Below are 11,808 nucleotides of genomic sequence, written 5' to 3'. Positions count from 1 at the left end.
ACCTATACTTTTTATCTATGTGTTTGTTAATCTAGATATCTTTGGGACATATAACTGTAATCAAAATTGAATTTTAAAAAGAGTAAGCAGGACTGAATTTAGGAATTTTCTAATACTTTTATGAGTTCCAAGTAACCCCTCAAAATAAAGACTCATCTTTTGACAACACATTTACCTTCCCATGGCCTCACTGTTTGAAATCTTTCCTCTCTTCTTGATCTTCTACACAGCTGTCAGTGGTATTCCTAGTACTAAAGTTTGATCATGCTACTCCCTCACTCAAAACATTCTAGTGGTTCCCTATTGCTTCTAGGATAAAGTATGGAATTCTGTTTGACATTTAAATCCCTTCACAATTAACCTCCAGGCTCTCCTTCCTCACATTACACATTGTTCTTTTTTATACACTCTGTGTTCCAGTCACACTAGCCTGCTTGCTCTTCCTTCTGCAAATCATTGCACCTTTCATTTATTTGCCTTTGCACAGGTTCCCCCCAAACCGGAACACACTTCCCCCTCATCTCTACCTAAAAGAATTCCTTGTTTCTCTCAAAATTAAGGTCAAAGTCACCTCCAACATGAGGCCTTTCCTGATCCTCCTTGTTGCCAGTGCCTCTCCCTACCAAAATTACCTTATACTTACCATGTGCATAATTTATATGTGTGTATATTGTGTCTGCCTAAAGAATGTAAGCCCCTTTTTCCATTTTTCATTTTTAATTAATTAAGAATATAAGCTCCTTGAGGATGGCAATTGCTTCACTTTGGCCTTTGTACTCCTGGCACCAAGTGCAGTGCCTGACAGATGGTCCCACCTTTAAATGCTTGTTAATTGACTGTGTCATAGTTACACATTTTGGAGCACCATAATCTCTGAAGAATCAAATTTACAATATCCCTAAAGAGCAACGAGAGGTGACTAGTGGGTGTAAATATTCTGATGTATATTACCAATATTGAATTGTGTAAAAGGAGGAAACTGGTGCTGCCAAAAGACATGAGGGGAGTTCATCTACAGTTGGACAACTTTGTGCCTGCATGGAGACAAGATCATAGGTCTCCTGTCTCCCAGTTCAGGGCTTTCCTTCTCTCAATTAGGGAAATCTCAATTTTCAGGACTCTAAAATAGAGCACTAGGCCCCTCCCATGTTTATCTCAGCAGGTTGGCCTCCTAATTACTATTTGAAAACCTTAATTACCAGCTGAGGTCCTCCAAAGCCAAGTAGGAATACTGAAATACTGTAAATGTTTTTCTTTTCTTAAAAAGTTCCCATATACAAAAGGAGGGACTGGCAAAAGGTATGTGAGTTGAGCCAAGGAGCCCCCCCTGGACTGTGACCAAGGTAGAGAAAGCTTTGGTTGCACTAACAGTTTTTCTACATGTAAGCTTCAAGTTCTGCCTGAAAATAACTTTTCCCAATTCTACATAAAACTATAGTGCTTTTTAATGGAGGTCTTTCAGCTCTTCCAGATGGGCTCATTGAATTACACTGGGCTGGGAGTCAGGAGATCTGGACTTTTGTCCCTATTTTTCCAAGTCCCTTCTCTAAACTGCAGATGGAGTAGTGGAGGAGAATAAGGAGAGAAAAGGAGAAAGTACCATGGAAAGGGTACCAGACTAAGAACCATGTGGCCTGGGCTTGAATCTTAGTTCCACCATTAAGCTATTGTGTTTTTACACAAAACTCATCTCTAAGTGCCTCAGTTTATAAAATGAGAGGATTAGACAAGGTTCCCTCTAAGAAGCTTTTACATTCTAGGATTCTGTGATACTATGCTATATTCTAATAAAAGTTATAGTTTACACCCCCCCCCAAAAAAAGGCTATGCCATCCAAAGTATTCTCTTTATCCTTTTTTGACAAATGGGTAAACTGAGGCTTGGGGATCTAAATAACTTGCAAAGCTCCATTCAACAAAGTTTGTGGATAACCAACAAGCATTGTTGGAAACCCCCAGCTTCCAGGGTTTTTCACACCTGCCTCTGCCCCAACCTCAGGTTCAGGCTAATAAGGAGACTCACTTCTTGACCTTCATGGGGCCCCAAGCCTTTAGAGTCCTGCAGAATAAGTTGAGCAGGACTTATGCTAGAAGCCTACAAACCAGGCCTGGGATGGAGAGAGAAACCAATGGTTGTATGGGAAGACTGTGGGCACAGGATGCTGCCCCCCCCCCAAGCTCCTTGACCTTCAAAAAGCACTGCTTCAAACCCCAGAATCCCCATCACCATCCATCAACTGTTTCTGAGAGTGGGATGTGGGGTAGAGACCCCTTTTCATCTGTGGGAAAGGCCCCCCGCGAAGCTGACTTCCACCTGCTTTACCAGCATTATCCTCAAGGAGCAAGAAATAGAGAGAACAGAGTAAACTAGTTCAAACTCCTCTGCTCCTGAGTGCTCCCTCCCCTGCCCCTGCTAAGGAGATATTGCTTGTCTCTAGAAAAGTTCTTGGAGTGCTAGGGGTAAACAGGTTCTAGTATGCACCCCTGAGCTTTCTGTGCTCTATGACCTTGGGCAAATAGCTTCCTTACTGTCTCCTGGGGCCTCAGTTTCCCCTTCTGTAAAATAGGGGAGGGGTCAACTAGATAAGGTCCTTGCCAGTTCTAAAGTTCCTTCTTGGTTGAATTTAACTTGGGGAAGGGGTTCTGTCCGGGGAGGAAAGTGGAGGCAGGAAAAGGGAAGCTTGGTCTCACCCTGACCCAGGGTTCAATTTCACTGCCTTTAGCAGTGGGCTGACCAAGGGACCTAACTGTTTGAGCAGATGCATAGGAAAATGCACTGTCAAGACAGTCACAGGACTCTATCTAGTTGTGACTATGACTCCATAGGGAGCAAGGGGGGTTAGCGGAGATGGTCCAGTATTCAGAAGTGGCACATAAAAGAAAGAAACTTTTTCTCCCCGAGTGTTCTTCCCAGGAGGTCCACCGCACTCCCGAGGTTGGGATTGGGGTCAGTTTCGACGCTCAATAAAGCAGATTCCCTTTGAGAGAACTTCGGACCTCTGCCAGCGCCTAGAGCCCCAAGGTCTCAGCACATCACATGATTTCTGGGGGAAGAGGGGTGTTACTTCCAGCAAGGCATCGTGGTGCACACCGAAGAATTCACATAGATAAATGCACATCGAAAAACACACACAGGCACGACCGACTGACATGCACCCAAAATGGTTACAAGCACACCCCAGACAACCGTCAGTATCTTTGTGTAGTTCTTTAATGCATCTTAACTCCAGTATTTCGTTTGACATATAGAAAGGTTCAATAGACATTTCTCCCCCACAACCCATAGAAGCATAGCAAAACACACGCGCGCACACACAGAGACTGAGCTACTACTGGTCTAATAGCATGGTTCTGAATACCAGAATACCCTGAAAACACACACACACACACACACACACACACACACATTCACACTGAGGAGCTGAGCCTCTTAGCCCAGGACTTTCCCTGTAGTTCCTCTGCCTTGGCGATCCTTTTGCTCTTAAGGGCTAGAGGACCAATAGAACAGAAATAATCGAGAATTATATTTGCAGATTAAAAGGGAATGGGGTAGGTGGAGAAGGGGAGGAGAGATACCAGAGAGAATGAGGAGGGGGTAGGTAGAAAGCGCTAGAAGATGTATGGCGCGGAGCAAAGTCCAGCCCCCGCAGGCCATGGCGCAGAATGGGGAGCCTAGTTAGCTACTGCTTCCCGAGGAATCTCCAGTGGCTGGGTACAATCTCCCAGGTTTGACCTCTTGGGCTCCCCTTCCGTCTGATAACACTCTAAGGAAGAGGACTGCGGGAAGACGTAAACCTCAAGGTGTCTCCATAAGTCAAAAGTCTCTACTCAGGTTCTCAAGCTTCTCCAGCTTTCCTTGTGGTTTATCCGCGGCAGTCGCGGGGGGGCGGGGGGGGGGGGGGAATGAGTAGGGAAGAAGGGGTGGGGCCTAGATGCTTACACATCGTCTCTTGCATCCCATTACTCCCGTCCCTAGGACAAGCTTTTAGAATTCCTCCCTGTAGCTCAGAAAAGAAGATAAGTGTGGGTCTTTGCCTTCATCTCACGGCTTTCATTTCATCCCCTGGAGAACTAGGACAGGAGAAGTAGCGGAGAGTATTTACTTCTCTTAGTTAAGAGGGAGGGGATCAAATTGGGTTCCCGGAAAGATAGCTCAACAATGTCATTCCTCTCACCCCGCCCTCAACCCCCAGTCAAGAATCTTGGTGATGGAAAAAAAAAAAGAAGAAAAAGCCCTTCTCCCCCACTTCCTTCAAGGTCTAAGGGTCAGATACTGAGCCTTCCAGGAACCCTAGGTCTGATGAGACGAAGAGAAAGGGGGCAGGGTGGAGCAGGACTTCATCACTTGATCGGACACATTATATTCCCTCAGACCCCTACCCCAGGGTCCTTGACTCTAGGGCCAGCAATCACCTGCAAGGGACTCTGGAAGGGGAAACCTAGAGAGAAGAAGGGGGAGGGGAAGGAATGGGCCAAAGAGAAAAGACAGATGGGAGTGGGGAGAGGGAGACACAGAAGAGAGAACAGGAGAGAGAAGAGTCCAGGATAGACAAGGGAGGGAGGAAGAGTAGAGAAGAAAGCTACACCCCGAGTCAGGGAAGAAAAAGGGAGAGACTGAGACAAGATACAGCAAAGACTGGTAGAGAGGGAAAGGAGAGAGGAGACCTACAGAGAGACAAAGAGGGAGAAGGGAGAGGGGCGAATGAGAAAAAGAGAGAGCAGGAACCTGGATAGAGGAAAACTAGAGATTGAGGAAGGCGAGAGAGACACCCGGCTGACGGGGTCACCTGGGCTCCCATCGCCGCCCTGCCTCCGCTCTCCGCGCCGCGTACCCCACTCCATTCCCTCCCGGCTCTGCCGGGCTCCCAGCCCCTCCTCCTTGCCTCCTCCCTCGGTCCCTCCTCCGACTGGTAAAGCCGAAGTTTCCTGTGCTGGGCTGGGTTGTGCGGCGCGGAGCAGAGCGGAGCGGGGAGGCTCCGGGGTTGGCTAATGAAGCTCCACAGCATCCCGGCCCCTCGCACCTCTCTCTCACCACCGGATCCTCGCCCTAGCTTGACTTCCCAGAGACCAGACCCCAGGTCCCGAGGCTGCGCGTCCGCCTGCCTCGGGAATTGAGAGGGGAGGGGGGGGGGAGGGCGCATCTCTCCAGGAGGCGGAGGAGGTGGGGGCAGGACTGAGCCAGCCTGAGGCAGAGACAGAGACACAGAGACACAGAGACACAGAGACAGGGACTGCTAGAGAGAGCTAGCGAAGGAGACGCGAAGCGCGCGACACCGCGCCGTCAGTCCGGGGTTCTCCTAGTGGCTGGTGGATTTACAAAGCTGGAGTCCGGGCGGGCGCCGTCCTGGCTTCCCGGGAAGTGTCTCCGTGCCCTGGTGCGCGGTGAACTGGACGTCACGGCTATGCTCGTGGGGAGCCATCTGGTCGCCGGACCCAGGTGAGGCCTCGAAAGAGCCACTCGGGCACTTAGTCCCGGGGCCCGGGACGCAAAACCCTGCAGCTCGACCCCCCCCTGCCTGCCCCGCACTTTCCGCCTCCCTGGACCCCTTTCCAACTTCCCCGAACCCAGTATACAACTCCTGGGAGGTGGGGGTACCTCCTTACTCCAGAATTCCCCTCCTCCCTCGGGTTTCCAGCGCCCCCAACCTGCTGGGGCAGTGGGTTAGGGGACGGCGAGTGCCCAGTTTCCAGCCTGGCCTGGTGGGGTTGGGACCGGGAGAATGGGAACAGAGGGAGAGAGGAAGAGGGTGCTAGGGTACTGAGGGGGTGGGGGTAGGGGGTCTAAGAGCATTTGTTTTATTTAATACGAAAGACAAAGGCGCTGAGGCGTCCGCGGGAGGGGGGCGGCGGCGTGGCACACACTCCCAGCCCCCGGCTCCCGCCGGCCCGGCCGGCTCTCTGCTCTAGCGGAGTCTCTATGTGAGAAGTCGGGGAAGAGGTGGGAGGTAGTAGGGCGCTGGACGTCCTTAGACTCCATTTCTGCCACCGCCGCCCGGCCCCTAGTTTGTCCTCGGCACTTGGGAATCCCCCCACCCCCACCCACAGTCCCTCTCCCCTTTGTCCCTCTCTCCCTGCCCTCCCCCAGCCCCGGCTGTCTGGGGCGGGGCCGGCCGGGGGCGGTAGGGGGAGGGGGTAGAGGTGCCGGGCCCCCTGGTCAGCACTGCCTTTGTCGTCCCCCTCCCCCTTCCCTTCCCGCAGGTGCCGCCCGCGATCATGACTGATGGCGAGAGAAGACAGCCCTTGCAGCCGCTGGCTAGCGACGAGGTCCGGGTGCCCATCGCGTCGGTCCAGGCAGCCCAGCCTGGGGAGGAGGAAGAGGAGGATGCGGCCAGCGGCAGCAAGTCTCTCCAGGGCAGCGTGGCCTCGGGGGCGTCCTCTGCCAGGGAACGGGAGCTGGAGCGTGAGCGCGCGCCGGAGCCAGCGCCGGAACCGGTGCGGGAGCCGGAGCCAGCGACCGAGCCCGAACAAGAGCCGGAGCCGGAGCTGGGCGCAGCAGACGAGGAGCAAGTCCCCTACCCGGCTCTGGCAGCCACCGTCTTCTTCTGCCTCAAGCAGACTTCGCGGCCGCGGAGCTGGTGCCTCAGACTGGTCTGTAACCCATATCCTTTCCTCCTAGTCCTTATGCCCCCTTCGGGCTACTACTACAGAAAGAGGGGCGCACAGGGCTCGTGCTGCCTGGCGCAAAGTGGCCACGGCATCTGAGAGGGAAGGACTGGAGATGGGATCCCCTGCCCTCCTTTGGGGAATGCTCCAGGGACGTAGCTGACTCCCGACCCTCCCTGCCCCTGCCCTGCCATGCCACTAAAATTCCTTGTTCCTTCCAGGATTTCGCATTTCGGGAGGGACGGGCAGGCTTTGGGAGGTGCTTGGGAACCGGTGCAGTTGTGTGCTTTTTGTATGTATCAGAGAAGGTGGCCATTGGCCTGAGGAACCCACCTGCCAGGGGAGCTTGGGAAAATTTGGTGTTTCTGAATGATTGAGGTAGACTTGGGCCAGTTAGTTAGACTTTGCTGTTTCTCAGCATCACGTTGCTCTGCTTGAGTTGTTAGAGACCTTGACTCCCTGGAGTAATGTTGGAGAAGCCTGGTCCCTTGATGCCCCTTTCTATGCTGAAGTGATTTGAATGGCAGAGCATTTATAACTCCATTCCATAGGGGAGCTACTGCAAATGCATAATGGCAGTGGTGATCTCCTTAGTCTTCAAAAAGCGTTAGACTATTCAAGTAGGAAAAGGAGAGTTTAGTTGCTGTGGTTTCTTTCCACTTCACGCCTCTCTCTTATTAGGAAACTAGAGAAAAGTGTGTCTTATTCTAGAGGATGGGTGGGGGAAAAATGACGGTTCACCTGTGCATGATCAGGAATCAATGGAATGAACGTCTTTAATACTTACTTGGATGTCTTCAAAGTCCTTGGAGAAGGAGGAGAAGAAAGAGCAAACCACACAACAGGATTGGAAGGGGGAGGGGGGGCGGGAGAAGCATTTATTTTAAAGAGTACAAAGGGAGGCAGGACTCTCTCATAAACATGTAACCGGTTTCTAAGGGGAACTTGCCTGTTTTATTTTGCAACAAAGATGGCTCTTTGGCGGATGGATGAAATAGGCTGTGAACCTGTTGTGGTCCAAATTGAAAATGCTTAGGACTAATTCCTGATTCACAGGGGAACAGAAGAAGACCTCTCATTTTCCTTTCCCATCTCCCTAGCTAATTTTCTCACCAACCAAAGAGAAATGTTCTTCTTTTCCAGTAGTTGTGACAAGTAGAAAAATTGAATTTCAGAGAAAATGTGAAAAAAAGTGGCATATAGAATTATCTGTCATGATGACCAGGGGATCTTAAGTCAAGTTTTCCAAAGCTCCAAGCTCTGGCATATTATTTGTTAATTATGGAGTGAGAGCGGGGACTGGGACTTTGTGAAGGCAATATAGATTGAACATCAGCCTGCTCCACTGTACATGCTGTGGATTCCCTGGGCAGTGAACAGCAGTTGCCAGGCTCAGTGGATATTCCCAGTATCAGTTCAGACACCCCCACCCCCACTTTTGCAGCCTTGCATTTCTGAGGCCTGGGTTTATTCAGGCAGCTGTGCCATCGTGGTTGCTAGGGGCGTTGGACGTCTCTCAGTTTTTAGTTTGCAGAAAGCTGGAGTGATTTGGTGTTAAGAGCTGCAAGGCTGGGGTGAAAAAGCCATCCATGTTTTCCACACTAACTTTGTCTGTCAAAGTTAGGAAGGCAAGAAGACATAAGGATGAGCAATGTTTGTTTACATTTTCCTCAACCTTGTGCATTTTGCTGTATAAATATTAAATATAGATGAGGAATCAGAGCTCCAAAAAGTAATAAAAACTAATGTTTCTCTTTCCTAAAATCCAAACATTGAGTGAACTGGATTCCCTTGGACCCCTCTAAACCAGCTTATCAAAATTGAAGAGGATGAATTGTTAAGATCGGGGTAAGGGGCTACTAATGACATATTATGTAAGAAGGGCATAGGGGAGGGGTGTGTGTGTGTGTGTGTGTGTGTAACATATCTTAAGGGACATAGGTATCTAGAGTCTCAAGTGAATGTGTGTAAAATGGAGTTTTCTGTGAATGAAACTTTGCAACCATTCCCTCTTCCCCTGCCTGAGACACACATATAGGACCCTCTTTGAGAAGAGATGCTTCCCCATCAGGCTTCTATGTCATTGGAAACGAAAATGGTTCAAGTCACAATGTTTGACAATTAAGGGATAAAAAGGTCTAGGTCCCTAAACCAGCAGATCAATGTAGTAGTTGGGATTAGTCTTTCAGTTGATGGAATGAGATCAGGACCAACATTTAATAAATGTCTCCTACTCATTTTCTTTCATTTGAAGGTATTTGTAAAAAACTAAAGTAATCATAAGACTAGCTTGTGTCCTGGTGTTTCTCTCTCTCTCTCTCTCTCTCTCTCTCTCTCTCTCTCTCTCTCTCTCTCTCTCTCTCTCTCTCTCTCTCCAGTCCAAGTTTCTGGCAGTTCTTTTTGTATGTGTGGGTTTGTTTTGTTTGTTCGGTTACATCAATCTTTGCATCTGAATTTTAGTTTTCTGAAAGCTAGCCAGAGGAAAAACATTGTTTGGGGACTGAGTTAGAGATTCTAGCTAGGTTTTTTTTTAAATATAGGAAGTGGAAACAATACAAAGAATATTTCCTTGTACTTAGGTAGGAGGAAGGGAAGGAGAAGGAAAGAAGAAGAAAAAGAAGGAGGAAGGAAGACAGGAGGGGAGGGAAGAAAGGAAAGGAGGAAGCAGGGAGGGAAAGAAGAAAGAATCTAGAGGGAAGGAAGGGAGAAGGGGAAGGAGGGAAGAAGGGAGAGAAAAGAAGAAAAAAGGGAAAGAAGGAGGGAAGAAAGAAAGGTAGAGAAGAGCAGAAGAAAATAAAGAGGGACAGAAGGGAGGGAGGGAGGAAGAAAGGATTAGTTTATTTCCAGAATTATCCAAATAGCCACCTAAAGTTCACCATCTGAATTGTAGTCTGAATGGATTTCACTTTTCCCTCTATTTAAGGGGAAAAAACCATGGGGGTTTAAGGGAAGATAGACTACCCAGCAAAGCATTTCTGCAGAAGACAAGGAGCTACGTTTTCCAAAAAGATATTTGACTGTAAGGTTCTTAAAAGGAACAGAATCAGGCATAGTGGCTGGGAAATGGTAGAAATGGATTTCCATCACTGGAGAATCAAAGTTCCACCTCTAGGTTTGAATTGAATACCAGAGAAAGATTATACTTCTATGGCCTATGACAAGGGTCAAAAGCTGCCTTTGTCTTCTTAAAAGACCAGTAGGGACAACACAGAACTTGTTTAAACTCAATTCTATATTGAATTTCCATATTAACTTTTTGACCATTTGGAATGAAAATGGACATTAGCTTATCTGTAGGGTTTGAGAGCATGAACTCGTTCCATCTACTCAAGTCAGTTATTTTTAACCTCTTGCATATTTTCAATTGTCGTGGTTCATTCTAGTACAAATCTTAAAGGAAAATCCCAATTTTTTTCATCCATTCTGCAATCAACACTGCCCTAATTCTATATATTCCCTTCTCCTTCAATACAATCTTTACCCTTTTTTGAAACTCAAAATACTTCTGCTAGTTAGAGCTAACCTTGTGAGATCACTAAAACTGGAGAATTATTTTGTTTCCTACTATAATTGTGGGTCTGCCTAACTGAAGAAATATGATTTCCTTAAAAGTGAGTACAATTTTATTTTGGTTTTCATATGCTCATCCAACTTGTAATACAGTTCCAGGCACATAACAGGCACCTAATATTTACTTATTGAATGAATGATCTTCTTAAATGGATATCAGCCATTCCAGATGGGGACTCTGACCACCAGCAGATGAAATTTCCAAGTTTGAGGGTTTAAGTACAGAGGTTAAAGGGAAAAAATCTAAAAAAAGCTATTGTGCATCTGACAGGTGTAAAGAAGATCAGCTTACTGAAAAGGACTCTAGATCAGATTGGTTCCTAATGTATAAAGAAAGAGATTCCCTTGTAAATTCTTGGTTCAGGGAATGACCATATGCACAGGCTTGAGAGTTTACACAAGAATGACTGTGTGTATAGTTCAGTTTTACTGATTTGATTTAAGGGGTTTGAAACTAAATAAGATTCAGGGAAACTTTGATCCACTTTCTAGACAGCTATAGATTCATAGGAAACAATACTGTCTTTGATATCTTGGTTGGGCATATTGTGGGGGTGGAGGGAAGGAAATAGATAGCAGAATGAAGAAGCTATGATAATCCAGTTTGTTTCTTCAGTTTACAAGTTGTAAACCAACTGTACAAATGAAGATGGCCAAAATAGCAAATGGTCCAGGATTGGGGACTGTCTCTGGATTAATAAAAACAGACGTGTGTCAGAATGCCACTTCTAGCAAGCTCAAGCTTTTTCTTGGATATGAGTAGTGTTTTCAATGGAGAAAAGGTCCATCTTTAAATAAGTCCTTAACCTTTTCACACTCTGTTTCAGGAGGAAAGGCATTCTCTAGGAGATGGTGTGGCAACAAAGAACTGTAGTTATTTTGAGTGTGCCTGTCAGTTTAAATAAAATCCAGTGCAAAGAAGCTTCCAAGGGGTGGGGTGGGGGGGTATCCTTATTGATTTACTTTTTCTTTTTAAAAATATAATTGCGATAGAACTTTTTTGGTGAGTACTGTTGCTCCTACACAGGCCTATTTATAGAGGGAGGTGGGTGGGATTTTGTGTACTGTAGCCTGTTAGGCTGGGTTATGTGAGCTCAGTTGTGGCTCAAGTTTGCTGTCTCTGGGTTTTGCACAGAATGCAGCCAGGGACAGTTATAAGTCAGGGAAGGACTCTTAGTAAAGGTATTCTTCATTTTTGGTGACGTCACAGGCAGAGAGGTTGGTACAGCCCTGGAGGCAATCCATGCCAGGAACCCTCATTGGATTGTGGCCCCAGACAAACCAGCAGAGGGGGTGGGTGAGGGTGCTTGTGATCTTCTGGTAGAGGACAGCCGGGGTGATGAGTAGGAGTCTATCCACCTGCACATAAAAATGAGAGAAAGGGATTTGGCCTATCATTAGAAAGTGATCTAAGGAACGGAACTCTGTTAGAACCAGAGAATTCTGTCTTAATACAATAGGTACATCCTGAGGAAGAAGCACATGCTGGATTTTGCCATATAAGTGCCCTAGTGAGACGACAGATTTGAGCACTTTGTGTAAATAGCAATTAAATCTATTCTGTGTATTAGTTCAGCCTCAAAGAAACACTAAGCTTTAGTCTCAACCCTATTTCTACACTAAGGCCTAACTCTAA

The 11,808-nt window shown here is 47.4% G+C and overlaps 1 protein-coding gene across 1 annotated transcript; it reads left to right on the top strand.

The window, feature by feature from the left end:
- Positions 1–5,113: 5,113 nt before the first annotated feature.
- LOC130455524 (procyclic form-specific polypeptide A-beta-like) lies at positions 5,114–9,219 on the top strand. The gene is made up of 2 exons (XM_056805701.1): positions 5,114–5,436; positions 6,198–9,219. The coding sequence occupies exon 2, from the start codon at positions 6,213–6,215 to the stop codon at positions 6,699–6,701; it is 489 nt and encodes a 162-aa protein (XP_056661679.1). The 5' UTR covers positions 5,114–5,436; positions 6,198–6,212; the 3' UTR covers positions 6,702–9,219.
- Positions 9,220–11,808: the final 2,589 nt, after the last annotated feature.

The sequence above is a fragment of the Monodelphis domestica genome, chromosome 7 (assembly GCF_027887165.1).
Source record: "Monodelphis domestica isolate mMonDom1 chromosome 7, mMonDom1.pri, whole genome shotgun sequence".
NCBI classification, from domain to species: domain Eukaryota; kingdom Metazoa; phylum Chordata; class Mammalia; order Didelphimorphia; family Didelphidae; genus Monodelphis; species Monodelphis domestica.
This window is presented reverse-complemented; position numbering and strand designations above follow the sequence as displayed.